General features: G+C 34.6%; 1 protein-coding gene across 1 annotated transcript in view; it reads right to left on the bottom strand.

Annotated features, from left to right (window-relative positions):
• Window positions 1–18,458, bottom strand: part of TRHDE (thyrotropin releasing hormone degrading enzyme) — a 430,192-nt gene that overhangs the window by 11,751 nt on the left and 399,983 nt on the right. The window contains exons 16-18 of the mRNA XM_059082402.2: window positions 9,303–9,470; window positions 8,629–8,769; window positions 2,319–2,400 (exon numbers count right to left, since the gene is read on the bottom strand). Coding sequence (XP_058938385.1) covers window positions 2,319–2,400; window positions 8,629–8,769; window positions 9,303–9,470 — 391 coding nt within the window. The remainder of the gene's footprint in view (window positions 1–2,318; window positions 2,401–8,628; window positions 8,770–9,302; window positions 9,471–18,458) is intronic.

Here is an 18,458-nt window from a genome sequence, read left to right as displayed (position 1 = left end):
AGGTTCCATGAGGTTGTACTTCCATTAGTTTAAAATTAAGGAAGTGATGTACTGTTTCATGGAGAAATATTGTTCAAATTGCTAGAGCTATGTAATTAGAAGGAAATTGCCAGTTTCAGGTACTAGAATGTAGTTTTGGGGAAGGGACCATAGAACAAGGTAAGTGTCTCTGCTGAATGCCCCTAAAGTTGATGGGGATCATTACAATCTCAAATTAGTTTTCAGAATTCATAAAGATGTCAATTCACTTTTGATCTATAAACGTTTGAAAATAAGAATATGCTATATCCAAAGGGAGCATATTGGTTTTTCAGCTTACGAGGCTCATTGGTTATGGGAAAATGAGACTGAAACTTCCTCAGTTCCTTTATATTTATGGAAGGGGGTTATTGGCAATACAAATTAACCCCCCTCCCACCCAACAATAGTGGTCCACAATCCTACAGTCGATGATTAGGTAATAAAAGTATGGAAAAGCCTCAGGCAGCAGTTGGTAAATGAGAAAGTCAGTGCAAGCATCTGTGTCATGAAGGGATTCATCACTCAGGCTACAGAGAGCCTGTATGGTGAAGTTAGCTACTTTGCAGATAATGGAATAAGAGCCACAGTTGAGTTTCAGTTTTCAAATGGCACCTTTCATTATAGGGGTATCTTGGAACATTTCAAATGGCAATTAAGTCAAGTGTAAAAAATTAAATATGTAAGTGAAATATGTAAAGCAAAATGGCCATCATATGATAAAATCAATTTAAATGTCCATTTAACAGATGTTTTTTCCATGAGCTGGGTATTACACGGAAGCAAGGAAAACATGAAAGATAGAGTTAGAGAACAGAAGAAGAGGGAGAGAGAGCAGGAGAGAGGCAAAAGGGGAGAGGAAGATGGCAGAAGGAAGGGAGGTGAAAGGAGGGAAGGGGAGAGGGGAGGAGAGGAGAGATCTTTCACTTCTGTGTTCACTTCAATGACTGCACAGGTTGTCACTAAATGAGTCTTTCATTCCAATTATTGAATGTAAAATCAAAGAATTAAAACTACTTCATTTAAATACAGAAACTCATTAGCTTAATTGTTTTTTCTTTCTCTTTCCTATGGATATGAAAGAATTCCTTCCCTTTTAGCTTCCTTTATTAAAAATAAAAAATACAGTAAAACATGTGCTAGGGCTTTCAAATTCTTCAGCGCTGGGAACACACATAGGGATAAAAATTGAATTTCAAATCGTTACAATCAGAGACTTAGCTTAGCTTAGCTCATGGTGTGAAAGAATCCAAGTGAGTGCGTGGGGGATGACCATACAAAATTGGACAATATTAGGAGATATTAGGGATGGTGCCTGGGTGGATGCTTCTGGGAGAATCCTGCTCAATGGGATGAGCTCTGGGTCACAGCATAGGGCAATTCTGTCAGTGAAAACTGAAGAAACTGTGATTCTCAATGCCAAATCTCAGCTATATTTTACAATGGAGTTGAGCAGCAGACTAAAAAGCAATAAATGTTTGAAGCCGAACTCATTTTAATCAGTCAAATATTTTGTTCCTTCCTCCTACCTACTTACCCCACCCCCCATTTCATACCCCTAACTATTAGAGATGTGAATTAATGGTCACAAAACTAGCTGGTTTAAATTTCCAGAGACATAAAACAGAGAAAAAAGAAAATGTTAGATACTCTGCAAACTGGACACTAGTCCTTAAAAAATAAGTTCACTTTCATCAATGAAATTCACTTGTGATTGTATCCAGCAGAATTTTAAATGAACTATTAATATATGTTGCCAGATATACTTCCGTCCAAATGTATGAATTTATTCCATTTAACAAACCAAATAGCATGAAGCATTATTACCATATCCAATTATCATTCTTTGTGTAGACCTGACCACAAAGTAATGAATCTCAAGTTCTGTACCTCAATAGCACCCTTGGTCCTCTGTATCCAAATACTGAGTCATTGTGACAGGATAGTTTTTTTGTTCCAAGGATCCCAAACTGGGTTCACAGAATCAATAGAGGGGTAGCTGATTGGATCAAAGATTTCTGGAGTGTATTTGGAGTCTCTCAACTTGAGAATCATTGAATTCAAGCACCTCTCATGAGAATTTAATATTAAATACTAATATGTTAGAAATACCTTTGCAAATAATGAATGGTGCAATCTTTAGCATGGGTGTGTGTGTGTGTGTGTGTGTGCGCACGCGCGCGGGCGCACGTGCTTCAAAGGAACAGGTATGACTTTATTGGAAAGAAATGGTTGGAGTAAATGTATAATTTCATATGTTTATAAAAGAAAAGCATTAGAACTTATCTTAAAATACTTACCTCTTTCAGTTCACCTTCAGTATTAAGAAATTCTGTAACGCCACTGATAAGTTTGGAATTCAAAAACAATGCTTCTCCATACCTTGAAAGATTAAAAAAAGTCTTAATGTTAAAGCAGGCAGTTATTTAGGAAATACTACTGCACATATTTTTTAAGAATTCTTTTCAAGGGCTCCAAATGACCTGTGTTGTTTTAGTGCCGTTCAAGGCCATTTCCCTAGGGAGTCAGGGAGGTGCAAAGAGCTATGGCTATGGGATGCCATCAAATGCATCCTGATTTGGCTCACAGTGTTTCAAAGAGGTCTAAAGAGAGCCCTCTAAAATTATATTTAGGAATTACTATTATATTTCCAATATAAAGCCAGAGAAAGAAACATTTTAAAACTTTCAATTTGACTTTGTTTTTTTGGCCGCACCCCGTGGCTTGTGGGATCTTAGTTCCCTGACCAGGGTTTGAACACTACAGTGGAAGCACAGAGTCCCAGCCACTGGACTGGCAGGGAATTCCCTAAAAGTTTTAATTTTAAAGCAACCTAGATCACTGTAAGGAAGAAGGATCTTACCAAAAGAAATAGAACTGCAGGAAAAACTTGGGTATTAGCAGTAAGTCACACAGGTCCTTTGGTCTGGTCAGTCAAAATTGACATCGGCATTATCCTTTTTCATTCCTAGAAACTGAGCCAAGTTTCTCAAAAATGCTCCCAAAATTTTAGCATTTTCTCATGTGAGTATTAAAATAAAACATCAAATTGTTCTTTTGAATGTCATAATCTTTGTACCACAAGCATAATTACTTGACTCATGACCCAAGGAAAAGAACACTATGTATCAGTGAGTTGGAAAGATTTCTTATTTCATTTATTGTCTACTGTGTTAAGGGTACCTATCACAGGTTATCATACTCTTTGAAATAAAAAAAGTACACTAGACTAAACTGGAGGCAGGATCAAGATGGCTGTGTAGAAAGACCCTGAACTCACCTCCTCCTATGACATGCCCATAATACAACTGTATAAAGAACTTGAGAACAAATTATGTATCCATTCATGATAAAAACCCTCAACAAATTGGTATAAAGGGAACATACATAAACATAATAAAGGTCATATATGACAAGCCCACAGTTAACAGCATACTCAGTGGTGAAAAATGAAAGCATTTCCTCTAAGATCAGGAACAAGACAAGGATGCCCATTCTTGCTACTTTTATTCAACATAGTATTGGAAGTTCTTGCCACAGCAAACAGACAAGACAAAGAAATAAAAAGAATCCAAAGTGGAAAGGAAGAAGTAAAACTGTCACTGTTTGCCGATGACATTATACTATATGGAAAACCCTAAAGACGCCACAAAAACAAATAAACAAAACCTATTAGATTAAATGAATTCAATAAAGTTGCAAGAAACAAAATTAATATACAGAAGTCAGCAACATTTCTATACACTAATACTGAATTATCAGAAAGAAAAGTCAAGAAAACAATTCCTTTTACAACTGCATCAAAAAGAATAAAATATCTGGGAATAAATTTAACCAAGGAACATGAAAGACCAGGGACTCTGAAAACTATGAAACACTGATGAAAGAAGTTAAATGCAACATAATTAAATGGAAAGATATACAGTGCTATGTATCAGAAGAATTAATACTGTTAAAATGTGCATACTATCTAAAGCAATCTACAGATTCATCGCAATCCCCATCAAAATACCAAAGGCATTTTTCACAGAATTAGAACAAATAATCCTAAAATCTGTGTGGAACCACAAAAGACCTTGAATTGTCAAAGCAATCTTGAGAAAGAAGAACAACACTAGAGGTATCACACACCCTAACCTCAAACTATACCACAAAGATATAGTAATAAAAACATATGGTACTGGCACAAAAACAGACACGTGGATCAGTGGAAAAGAAAGAAATCCACGCACATCTGGTCAATTAATTTGTGACAAAGGTAGCAAGAATATACAATGGAGGAAAACCAGTCTCTTGAATAAATAGTATTGGAAAACTGGACAACTATATATAAAAGAATGAAAGTGGACTATGTTCTTATACCATATACAAAAATAAATTCAAAATGGATTAAAGACTTAAATGTAAGACCTGAAACCATAAAACTCTTAGAAGAAAACATACACTCTTTGACATAAGTCTTGGCAATATTTTTTGGATCTGTCTCCTCATGCGAGGTCAACAAAAGCAAAAATAAACAAATAGGACCACATCAAACTAAAAAGCTTTGGCACAGAAAAGGAAATCATCAACAAATGAATAGGCAATTTACTGAATGGGAGAAGACATTTGCAAATGATATGCTTGATTATGGGATAATATCCAAAATACATAAAGAACTTATAAAACTCAATATTAAAAAAATCCATTTAAAAAATGGGCAGAGGACTTGAATAGACATTCTTCCGCAGAAGACACACAGATGGCCAACAGGTACAAGAAAACATGCTCAACATTGCTAATCAACAGGGAAATGCAAATCAAAACCACAATGAGATATCACTTCACACCTGTCAGAATGACTATCAACAAAAAATAAAGAAATACCAAGTGTTGGTGAGTACATGGAGAAAAGGGAGCCCTCATGCACTGTTGGTGGCAATTGGAGAAAACAGAACTATCATACGATCCAGCAATTCCACTCACGAGTATTTTTCCAAAGAAAACAAAAACACTAACTGGAAAAGATATAAGCACCCTTGTGTTCACTGTGGCATTATTTACAATAGCCAAGAAATTGAAGTAGCCTAAGTGTCTATTAACAAATGAAGGGATAAAGAAGATGTGGCATTTATATATACAATGGGATATGACTCAGACAAAAAAAAAAAAAGGAATATTGCCATTTATAACAACAAGGATGGACCTAGAGGGTATTATGCTACCTGAAATAAGTCAGATAGAGCAAAACAAATATTGTATGTTTTCAGTTATATGTGGAATCTAAAAAAAAAAAAAAAAACATGAAAAAATATAACGAAGCAGAAACAGAGCCACAGATACAGAAAACGAGTGGTTGCCAGAGGGGAGGAGGGTGGAGTGAAGTGAAGGGGATTAAAAGGTACAAATACTAGTTATAAAATAAATAAGTCACAGGGATATAATGTACAACACAGGGAATATAGTCAATAACATTTTAATAACATTGTATGGTGTGTAATTTATAAAACTATGGAATCACTATGTTTTACACCTGAACTGTATTGTAAATGAACTATATTTCAATAAAAAAAAAAAAAAAAAACTAAAAGTACTCTAAAGATAAGATTATGAGTTTTTGTTTGTTTGTTTTCGGTACGCGGGCCTCTCACTGTTGTGGCCTCTCCCATTGTCCCGGAGCACAGGCTCCGGTCGCGCAGGCTCAGCGGCCATGGCTCACGGGCCCAGCCGCTCCGCGGCATGTGGGATCTTCCCGGACCGGGGCACGAGCCCGTGTCCCCTGCATCGGCAGGCAGACTCTCAACCACTGCGCCACCAGGGAAGCCCTAAGATTATGTGTTTTTGAAAGCAGAGGTCCAGTCATCACTACCAGAGGTTTTCTAATGCTGCTCTTACCTGTGGGAACTTAAGTAATTTAGCTTCTGGAACCTCAGTTTTCTCATTTGTAAAATGAGGGGAGCTAAACTCTATGACCATCGTAATTTGCTGTAATTCTAACACTGCACTATTCCATGGGAAAAGTTATATCAATCAAATCAAATAAATCAACATTCAATAATAATATAAGTAATCATTAGTGATCAATATGTGGTTACAGAAATGGGCTACTGTACAGGAATGAGAATAATTCTTCAAAGAGTGTTTTGCTTATATTTTGCTTGTAGTTATGTAAAGAAGAAAAAGGCACAATCCTTTCCTTGAAGGTAAGATACTATCTAGTATTGTAAACAGATCGTTCCCAGTTATTGTGGCTAACTGTGGTGAAAATAAAATTATACAGTGTTCAGAGAAATTCTCTTTAGCTGTGGGGTCTTCAGAAAGGCTTCCAGGAGATGATGCCAGATAGATTAAGTATGGAGTAATTCCAAATATCAAGGAAGAAAGTAATTTTAGGCAGAGAGCCGACATAAACAAAGGCAAGGAGGTGTGAAACAACATGGTGTATGCCGACAACTACATGCATTTGGTATTGAGTGTATAAATTGTGAGGCTGAGGATAATAGAATAAGAGGTAGAAGGGTTAGGAAGAGAGGAGCTTAGATTTTCAGTGTGGCACAGAGTATTGAAAGTTTTACAGCAGGAAAATATCATTTTTGCTTTTCAGAGAGATTCTTGGGACAAAGGGAAGAGGTATGTGTGTGAGTGTGTGTGTGAGATTGTGTATGTGTGTGGTGGTGGTGGCGGTAGATGTAAATATAAAGGCAGGAGACAGAAGGCTATTGTTAAGAGTACTGGCAAGAGATAAGAACCTTCACTAGGGCAGTGGTAGCAGGAAGGAGAGGAAGAATTCAAGAAACATGCAACATTTAGGAATTGTTAAATTATAAGACCTCAAGCCTAATTATTACATATGTCAAGGGAAAGGGAGAACCATATGTAGATTTCCAGGTGCCTGGCTTGAGCAATTGGTGTATGACCATATATTTACTGAGAAAAGGAAGACAAAAGGAAAATGACGTTTTACCCCAGTAGGGGATCTCAACAAGAAACTGCCTATCATAGGGTGAAGCTTAGGTGAAATGTCTGAGTCAGAGATGTAGATTTGGGAATGATTCAAGACACGAGATTTGATGGCAACTAAAACCAGGGAGAATCTGCAGGGCAGGAAGCAAGGAGAACCTTGGACAGTTTCCCCATGAACTTTCATGTTCATAGATCGACAGAGGAGTAGAAGATGAAGGAGACAATTCTATTTGTCAAGATTAACACTGCCCTGTCTGTAGAAATGACGAAGCCTCAATCTTTCTACCTTTTTTTTTTTTTTTTTTTTTAAGCAACAGACTTTAGTTTTAGAGCAGTTTTAGGTTTACAGAAAAATTGAGCGTAAAGTTGAGTTTCTAAATGCCTCTTCCTCCCTCTTCAGAGTTTTCCCTATTATTAATGTTCAGTTAATAAAACAAAGAGGTCATTAGGACTGAGGTGGTTTTAATGCTGTCTCAATCTTTCTACCTTTTGATTAGAGATCATGGACTCTCAGTGAAACAAAATAGGCATATCAGGAACCAAACATGTTTTGGTAGGGACTATAAACTATATATGCATTACACTTAACTCTGATCTACAAAACCACTCCCTAAAGAAACTGTTTATTTGGTAGATATTTGATACTTTTTAAGTGAAATACTTGTTTATATATATATTAATTCCACGTTGTGTCTGACTATTCATTATACTATGTGCATGACAGCAAAGTAAGCTCTAATCTTTCAAACATTCCAATTTCTGAGCTGAAAATACTAGGGGAAAAAAATGCTTTCTAGGAATATCAGTGCTTTCTAACAATGAAATATTTATAGATAGAAATATGTTTTAATATGCCATATCCATTCAAGTTGAACTCATTATACAAGGTCAACCAATAAAAATGTGCTTTTAAAAAATAAAGTTTATACACCAGTTTTTAAGAGATGGAACAGTAGGTATGTTGTCTGGGGACATTTAAGTTGGAGAACATGCAGCATTTACATGCTCTATGATGAATTTAATTTTAAAATACTGTAGAGATTATCAGAGTAATAAATTAACATTTATTATAATATATTTAAATACATAATGAAATATTTTCTAAAATTGAGGCTGAATTATTCTCAACATGAAGCAAGATGGCTCAGGAATAAGTTCTACTGCAACTAGAATTATACAGCCATTCAAATATTCCTTCTCAATATCATGGTTTTATTTCAGGTGTTTTATGATATTTATATTTTTAAAAGAATTTAAACAATTCTACGGAAGTAATTAAAGTTTTCTTGTTATAATACCATGACATATGATTCATAAATCATTTTTTCTACAACACACTCAGGATATAGGGTTTTAATTATATGATTCCTTCAACCTAAGACAGTTTGATAGATCTTCCAGGAAAGCTGCAGTGCTAAACCTTTTCACTCTGCACATTTCCATATATAATTGTGGTTATCAATCTTTAATAAATGAATAATGTTATAGAACTGTTAAATTAATTCTGAGTTTCACAAAAGTGGCAACACCCATCTTGGCTGACTACTTCAAAATCTAATTCTATTATCTGGACCTTGGTTCTACCACAAAAAGTAGGGCTTTTTATCTCTCATATGTCACATTTGATTTACTCACTCCAGTATGAATGATTTGAACTGTTATTTTTACCTGGTATTTAATATCTTCCACTTATCTCTAAAAAATTTCCAGGCAAGGTCTCGGCCATGTGGATTTCGAGCTACATGGATTATCACATCAATTGCATCTTGATCCAGCACCACCTCAGAATTCAGTGATAGATTTAGAAGCCTTTAAGAATAGAATTGTGGGGAAATTTTTAGTCCAATAACAAAGATTTTTAATAAAATTACCAAAATTACATGATTTATCACAGTCTTCAAAGAATAGTCCAGTGTAAACTTTACTAAAAAAATTTTATCAATAGAACAATTTTGTTTTTATAAAAGGAGGAAGATCAAATTTATAGTACTGTAATTAATATATTAATTAAAGTCTGAACAATCTTGTGGGTGGAGAAATCATAGTTTTGGCTTGATGATGCAAACTCACTTTAAAAATTCTTTTTAATAAACGCTTTTTTTTATAATGAAATATTGTCTTACATATATATGAAAAAACATATAAAATAATTAGTTAGAAACTAAGGTATACCTTTCAAATCAACAAGCTTTAGTCATATTAATATGGCAGTTTTCCTTAGCTCTAGAAAGATAAATTTTAGAGTAACTAGCATATATTTAAGGAAATAAAAACAAGTTCAGCACAGTTTGATTAACAGAGAATACTCTCATTACACGAATTTTAAAAATTAACTGACCCACCTATTTAATAAATTCCTGTCATCACTGCAAGTTAAGGCTTCCAATAATATTTTCTTTTCAGAAACAGCCGTGGTGGAGTGGAATTTCATCCATATGAATTCCCAGACATCCTCATCTAGTAGTGAAACTCCTGTACAGTAGACGATGTCTCTAACATTTAGTGGTATTCTAAAGAAGCAACCCATGGTGGTTTTCTGTTAATTAAAAGCTTCATAGTATTGAAAATAAAGACAGATGCTGCTCTGCTAGTCAGTTTTTAAAAAGATGGTTTTGTTAATTAGATTTACCTGAAAGAGAATAATGCTATATAGTAACAATATTCAATAATATTCTCTACTAAATGAATAAAATAATGTATTTTATTTAAAGATAGTTTTGAATGAAATTTTTTCCACCCTTGAAACTTTGTAAACAAGAATCAGAACATAAAGCCTTAAAAAAATAGAAACAGGGTGCCTTATATTTCCACCAACATTCATATATTTAACAATCAAAAATTTTGCTCTCGGTATTGTTAGACCCAAGAACCACGAGAAAGCACTGGATGAAGAGACTGACTAATCTGGATAAAACAGAAACATCTCCTAAATTCTTAGACAATTTTTTCTAAAATTATTTTTCTCCAATAGCTCTCCAAATTTTGGAACCTAGAAGATTATTAGTATAGATAATAAACAGATAAAACATAAGTAGCTAATTTTGAGAAAGTAAATGTTACAGTGGGAAACTGTTACTCGATTTAATTAATCTTGGCTATTTATAAGCTGAAATTCTCATGTGTACTCCGCCTTGGCAATTTTTTACTAAATATTGTTCTTTCAAGTTTTGATATATACCCCACATTTTAAAAAACTGTTCTCTTAAAGAATACTCCAATATTTTAAAAAATTAAAAATGCATTTCTGCTTTGTATAATATTTAGTAATCTATTATTAAAATTCCTCATTTGCAATTTGAATGTGGTTAATAATAAGAAATGTTTTCTCTGGATAACAAGATGAAACTATCCCTTTTAAATATTTAAGACTTTGATGATTAAAACATTGCTTTGGTTAATGGAGTATTTGGAAAACAGGAGAAAGCATCTGAATGACTACCCATAAGATGATCTTCATCTTATTCTGTTAAGCAGCTAAGTAGGTCTACAATCAGGATATCGAAGATTGTGTATCAGGATACCAAATGTGTAGAGTTGATAGTACTATCATACAAAATTCACAGTTCTCAGAAATGACTAAAAGTATATTATTCTGTCTCTTCCTCCCAATAATTAAAATGTCTGGAGAATAGTTACTTTAATCTTGCTGACTGAAGCTTTTCTTCCTTTGTGGTATTTGGCATTTTGTTTGTTTGTTTGATTTGTTTTGTTTTTGAGGAAACAAAAGGAATATAGACATCAGAAGAAACCAGGAAAGAGCTTCCCTTCTTTCTCCTGTCTTCCCTCTCAGCCCTGGAATCCCTTGATGAAAGTACCCATAATAGTCTTCCCAGTGGGTGGTGAAACCTTCTTCTCCCTGCTCTGTTTATGACCAGCTTGCCACACAGCACATCTGAAATCACTAGGGAAAACATTGCCACCATCTGTTGAAGAGTGTGTCAGTCCTGGTAGATACAACATAAGATTACAAAAATGCATCCATCTTTACTAACTTCAATAAGTTAAAAGTTTAAAGTCTTCCTTTAAATCAAGAGCTAGAAAAGAGGATGAATTTTTTCCCTCCAAATATTACAGGCTACAGGGCACAACACTGTATTATTATTGTCATGATTCTGGCCAAGAGATTACTATAAAAATTTGCAAAAACTAACAATAAAATGTCTACTTAAATCATCAAATCATTGATCAAAGCATATTAGACCTAATAGTAACAGCTTACTTTCTAAAAAAAATTCCTTAAGCAATTAATATACCAAAGAGTTTAGGGATACAGCCCACTGAATGAGGTCTGTTACTGCGTATGAAACCAGTCTCCAATATCAAGCAGAAAGGCATATGGAAATATAGAAAAGGCAAAAAAAGAACGGAGAAAAAGGAAAAAGAAAAAGGCAGATATTAAACTATGTTCCTTAGAAATAACTTGTGTCACATACTATAGTCATTAGCAACAATCCATATTTGTGCAATTCAGTAGTTGCTCCTGGCTGATGCTGAACTGTGTAAAATGCATACACAAATGAATAAATGGGTTGGTCAGTGCAAAGTCCTGGACACTGGTAAAGGGGCATCAGAGGTAGAAAATACCACTCTTCCACAATACTACATTCCAGGTTACCTGTCTTATTTTATTTATTTAGTCTATATGATACTATCATGATGTCTGTATTATAAACTTCTTTTTGCAGGAGAGGAAACTGTTCTGAGAGAGGATATTTTGCACTATAACAACAATATAGTAAGTTGAGAAAGAACCAGGATGAGCTATACATGAATGTCTTCCCTATTTCTATCAGCTTAGACATAGCTAACGGTGATGAAAATAAGATAGATTTCTGTTAGTAGTAATTAATAATCAGTAATTGTCACTGAATGCTGATTTTTGTTGTTCCATAAAACGCTATCTTATATAAAGTAAGAACAACCAGACCCTGGATCTAACTAGTAGGCTGCAGAGTAATACCAGTGCATCTAATCTATAATTCCTTTAGTGCTGAACTGGCCACAGAGGTCACTTCTACCCTCTTTTTTTTCATTACTTTTTTTAAAGTCCATAGTTTAATTAGTCATCTTTGATAACTATTCAACAGTGGCAAGAATGGTTTTCCAACAATAAGCTTCCATTCTGTTCACCAGAATCAAAATAACACTTGTTAAAACACAGCCTCTGGCTGACTTAAAGGACATAGGCTGGGGGTATATTTAAGGAGCTGCTGTGTAGCAAGCTGATCATACACAGAGCAAGGAGAAGAAATCTTGAAAGGGCACCCAGCAATGAAGTGCTGGATGAAATGGCAGACAGACCATCCTGAAGGAATCTAACAAAAGTTGTCCTGGGCAAAGGAGGCCTTTGAAAGCAAAGCTGCCCAGAATAGAGGCAAATTCTGTTTTTGAACCTGCAGCCTTAAACAAGAGAAAGACCACATAGTTTGGATGTGCTCTGGAAGAAACTGCAGGTCAAGTTTCAGGCTCATGAGCAGCTGTCCCCCTGTGCATAGCAGATGCATCAAATTTCATTACTATGAAAATGAGACTTACATATATTTACATATATAATCTGAAACCTGTTGATGGTCCACTGAAAAATAGCCCTTGATCTCAGCTACAAATCACCAAACTCTCAGGAAAGTAATGGCTATTAGCAGATGCTGGGAGGTACATTTGCTTAAGATTCATAAGGCTCCTTAGAAGAGCAAAGACAGAGCGGATTAGCCAAAAATACCACTCTGATTTTTCTAGCATCTCCTCCCAACCCATCAACTCCTTATCTTCCTTACTCACCCACCAGATAAAGGATCAATGCATAGTTCACAAGATTATTTGTACTCATCACTGAAAATAAAACAAGATTGGTGAGCACTGAACTTGCCAAGGGCCCTTGGCTCCTAACGATTTCCATTGTTAATGAAACCCCCTTTTGCTGCTAAACTTGTAAAGATGCACTAACAACATTTTAGCAAAATGATTGCTCTGGGGACAGTTTAAGATCTCTTTGTATAAACCAAAGTCATTAGGAACAAATGAAAAAGCTTATTTTATGTAAAGCATGAGCTGAAAAACCTACAGAACTCATAGTTATGAAGAGTGCAAATGAGTCCTATGAGATTCTTGATATTAGGATTACAGGGAGAGAGAATATGGAAATTGTTTATGAAAATGTGAATACCCCCATGGTCATTTCTCTTTAACTGCTGCCTCAAAAGTAAATCTTTTAGTGGAATTTTATCACGTGGGAAGGAAAGTTGGGTATGGTGTACATTATATAAAGGAACAGGGAGCTGGTCTCTCCTAGCTGCCTTCCTACAAGATGAATGGGGTAATGCTGAGCCCAAAGGAAGTGCCTTTATCTTTCTAAGGTACTAACTTTGCAGAAATGATTACCTAATTAATGTAACTTCTACTATGTTTTTTATTGTACTCTCATTTTAAATAGCATGATTACAGAGTTCATTTGTATGATAAAAGTTTTGAAAGCATACAAATTCAGTATATCACTTTGGAATAATTTATTTTTTGCATTTTGGTGATATGTTTAACCTTTTTTACCTTGCCAAAAGCAAATGCCTAAAAACGAAAAGCTTTGGGGTAGAAGTTAAAAAATTAAGCAGTGGAAAAATCAAAGGCATGCGTCTTTTAGGAAAAATTTTTTACTGAGTTAAATAATAATGGTGATGTAGTGGGACTAATATTTTAAAACATAGTAAATTGGTAATTATTAAATGGAAAATTGTGAAGTAGATTGGTAAATTAAGATAAATAACAGGAAAATTTTCAAAGATTTTGCTATGAAATTTTTCATTGCTGCATTGTATTTTAAGGTTAAAAATCAGGACTCATTTAAAATAACAATAAAGGACTATTTTAAGATATAAATAGCAACTAAGAATGATATAGATTAATATTTAATGATATGGCAAAATATATTATTTAATATGATGAAATATATTTTTAAGGACAGAGTGTAACATATATATATATAATATCACTGTGTTAAGTCTAAAGAAAAACGTTAATGTGTATGTTAAAAGAAAGGCTGGAAAGATAAACAAGAATATTAACAACATTAGCCTCTGGGTTTTGGGATTATAGGTAACTAGTATTTTTTTACTCACATATTTCAAATTTAATAATTTAATAACTTTTACAGTTACTTTGGAAATAAATAAGTGCATAACTACATTTATAAAGATAAAATGCTGTTACTTTTAGAATAAAATATATACCAATATAAAAAATGCTGTTGAATAATATATAGAAATAATTCTGATGATACAGTTAAAATATCTCCCAGAGGAAAGTTATACTTGCTAAAAGAAAAAAAAAACACTATTTTAAAATATAAATTTTGATGCTTAATCATGATATGGGTCTATTTATTTCTAAGCAGGTTCTCAGTAGACCTAATTTGACCAGTAACTGCCTCCAGGACTGGGCAAGTCCAGGTCGTTGCTTTGGGCTTTATTTTTTAATCCTAATTGGACAAGGGCTAAAGTACATGAGTTCTAAGGTCCTTTCCTGCTCTCTTAGTACAAGTGTCTTTTCATTAGTGATTGTATTAATATTGAAATGTTGATTTAATTATTTTCAAAGACAACAAAAAAAATTCTCAAATCACTGGCCTCTCGAACAATACCTCTTTCTTTCAGTGGCACTACACATGCCATTGATATAGAGTGTGGCATACCATTTAGGATTTGCTGGGAATGGGTGGGTCATTTTAACTCTTAACATCCCGAATGTATCAAGAGTATATTTTAAGATAGCTGCACTCCTTTTAAATGGCTCTTATAATTAAAATAAATGTACTTTAAAAGGTACATTCACTTTGCTCAATCTGAAATTATATATATTACATTCTATTTTAAACCTTTAAGTCCCTATATATACAGTAGCTATTATTTCTACTGGCTGGGAAGGGAAAGGGATGGAGAGGGTTAAGTTTCTGGGCTGTTAAGACCACTTCATAAAATATAATTGCTAAAGCATAAGAACAAAAGAAACCAAGTGACTCAGACAACATTAAAAAGAAGAGGACAAGAAGAAGCAGACAGCAAAGAAAAAGTAGAAAGAAAGAAAGAACACATGAGACATGTACAGAGTGGCCAAAAAATTCAGAGTAAAAATGACAGGCATGACAAAGACCTACAAAAAGGTAAAGGGGAAAAAAATGCAATGAGAGGAGAATCTGTGACTTAATTTGTTGAAAATTTTTCTTTGGTCTGGATTTTGAACACATTCTACTGAAAAGCCCAGAACAAAGTTATTTAACGTTTCACAACTCAGAACCCTTATGACATCCAGAATCAATTATACCCATAAGACCTCCAAAAAATTGAACTGGTTTATAACAAAGGTAGAAAAATTAAGATATCCGTGATGACTCACTTTAAAACAGGGAGCAGGGGCTTCCCTGGTGGCGCAGTGGTTGAGAGTCCGCCTGCCGATGCAGGAGACACGGGTTCGTGCCCTGGTCCGGGAGGATCCCACATGCCGCGGAGCACCTAAGCCCGTGAGCCATGGCCGCTGGGCCTGCGCGTCCGGAGCCTGTGCTCCGCAACGGGAGAGGCCACAGCAGTGAGAGGCCCGAATACCACAAAAAAAAAAAAAAACAGGGAGCAGCCAGCTGCTAGCATAAATAGCTCTAAAAACATAATTTAAAACTTAAGAGGTATACAGTTGTAACAGAAGTTGTGAAATGGCTGATAAATTGCCCTATTTATAGGCGCCTGTGTTACAGAGGAGGTAAATTGTTTCTGGATAATTACGTGCCTATTATCCGTGGCTTCCCAACGCGTTTCAGATCTGCTCTATCCTGATCCTTCTTCACTTAGCTCAGATCAGAGCACTGTAAATCTAAGTGCCTCCTATGATATGAAGTCTAAATATAGATGGTGTTTTCTGAATCACAATGATTAGGAATCAGTACTTGCGGTTAACTTTTAAGATGAAAGATAATGATAGGAACGACACATTAGTTACAAGAGCAAATCGATAGCACTATTCCCATTCAAATCATGATCCAGGCTTGAGTGTTTATGAAAACTCCACTGGATGACATAGGGCTCCAGCTGAATAAATAAATCTTGTTGCCCAGGATTAACTTACAGCAACAGTCATTGTCTTGAATTCATACAAAGGTTGAAAATTGCACCAGTTTATTGTATCCACCAAATTACTACATCAAGAAATGTATGGGTCTATGCAAATGAGGTTTACCTTCATTTCTAATGCACTGTCAAGGTCACTGGTTAATAAGGCTGATTGTACAGCTTGGGAAGAATCAACTACAGCCATTTAGTTAATTATTTAGGCATAACAAGTAAACTGTCATGAGTAGGCAATAATTAATATATTTTCCTCACTTGAAAGGTCTCCAACTAAAGGATTTTATTTGGCTAAAGTGAACTTTACTATTCTGTGTGTGTGTGTGTTTGTGTCTGTGCATTGACCAAAATGTAATTCTATATGTTTTGTAATTTTAATTGTTAGATTCACTGCATAAGAAAATGGTGTACTTTTTAAAAATAGAGAAATATTCTTATTCTCATCAAATCCTGGATGTTCTATGGTTTCACTGAAATGCACTTTGATCCTCCTGTGAAAAAGCAGTGAAATCCATGAAAAACTTTATAATACATGTATGTACGTGAAGGAATAAGGATGTATATAATTAAATTTGATAATTAAATATAGTTATTAAAAATCTAGTCCTGTTACACAAGGTAAAATAAAATTATTGATTAAAAAAAGAAGCTGGGGTCTGGAGAAAGGGAGAATGGCAAGAGTGATGAAAAAAGTTACAAAACAAGCTAGAAGGCCTATTTTGCATTGGGAGATAATATAGCTGAGAAAAACATATACTTTAAAAGAGTCAACTCAAATGTTATAACTTTCTGAAATAAGTGAAATGTATGTATGCACATATACATGTAATTGGCAGGTATTGGTCATAACGTTGCATGTGTATAAAGAGAAGGGGAAAACAGTGCACATTGAATGCCTGCACTGTATGTTCGTTTCAGCATAAAGTAAGCAAGGTTTGTTTATATATGAAAATAAGTCACTTCAATTTTTTCTATTTGGCTTTTTAATTATAGAAAGAACCTCAGGTCACTAGAGAGTAAAACAAAAAACAAAAACAATCTTTCTAAATATTTAGATGTGAAGGGATTCTGAAACATGAGAATGGGTCCTTTGCTGTGAATTTTAGGAATATCTCTATATATTATTCTATCTTCATGTGATAGGCCACTCCCACCTTTTTTTCCTACACAGGTAAAAAAATAATATTCTGAGGAATCATGATATTAATTTTGTCTGAATTTTATGAGGAACAAGAAGAACCTCTGTTCTCAGTATCTTCTTCCTCCATTTCATGATGAAAATCTTAAGTAAGAACAGGGTGAAGTTAGCGCAAGTTAGAAGTCTTATTTGCTATCTATTGGTAGCACTCCTTGAAATCTCATCAACACAATCCAAAATATTACATACCAAGTTTTGATTGCAAGGCAGAGGCTAAAGTTGTGTGTATTAGTTTCGTATGGCTGCCATAACAAATTACCACAAACTTGGTTGCTTAAAACAACAGAAATTTATTCTCTCACAGTTTTTATGGCCAGAAGTCCAAAATCAAGGTGTCAGCAGGCTGCTTTCTCCTGGAGATTCTGAGGAATCTGTTCCATGCCTCTCTCCTAGCTTCTGGTGGATCTAGCAATCCTTTGCATTCCTTGGCTTGTAAATACATAACTTCAATATCTACCTCTGTCTTCACATGAATTTCCCTCTGTGTTTCTCTGTTCTTTTCTGTCTCTGATACGGACACTCAACATTGGACTTAGGGCGCATCCTAAATCCATGCAGTCTCATCTCAAAATCATTAATTTAATTACATCTGCAAAGATCCTATTTTCAAATAAGGTCACATTCACAGATGGGGTTTAGGATTTAGACATATCTTTTAGAAGCCACTATTCAATCCATGGAAGTGTGTGCATGTGTTTTTATTTTTCCTGTTATTGCCAAGAAATTACAAGTCATCAGAGTTCTTTCTCACTTTCAGATATTTTAAGATATGGGTAACACAAAACAGTATTTGATGACTATGGAAGATCTTTCATCAACATTATCACAATATTGAGTAAATGTTATCACACTATCATGAGAAAGACGACCATGAGTTATTTTCATTTTGAGATAGAATAACTTATATGCATGAAATCAGTGCTAAGTCTTAATCACAAGGGGGAAAAAATAAATAAAAGGGAAATGTTGTTGCTGAAATAATCTTCTCAGTGCTAATAGCAGTGCTTATATTATTTTTGGAAAATGCGGAGGAAATTTCTTCTTTATAGTGGTTGGTAGTAATTGCAATAAACCTTGTAATCAATGAATCTTGAATCCATCAGTATAATCTACTGTCTGTGAGTGTGTAAGAATATTTTGGAAGCAACACATATTTTTGTTGGTGTTTCTGCTCTGGCTTAGTAAATAATAATGATTAC

Source organism: Kogia breviceps, chromosome 12 (assembly GCF_026419965.1).
Source record: "Kogia breviceps isolate mKogBre1 chromosome 12, mKogBre1 haplotype 1, whole genome shotgun sequence".
Taxonomy (NCBI): domain Eukaryota; kingdom Metazoa; phylum Chordata; class Mammalia; order Artiodactyla; family Physeteridae; genus Kogia; species Kogia breviceps.
This window is presented reverse-complemented; position numbering and strand designations above follow the sequence as displayed.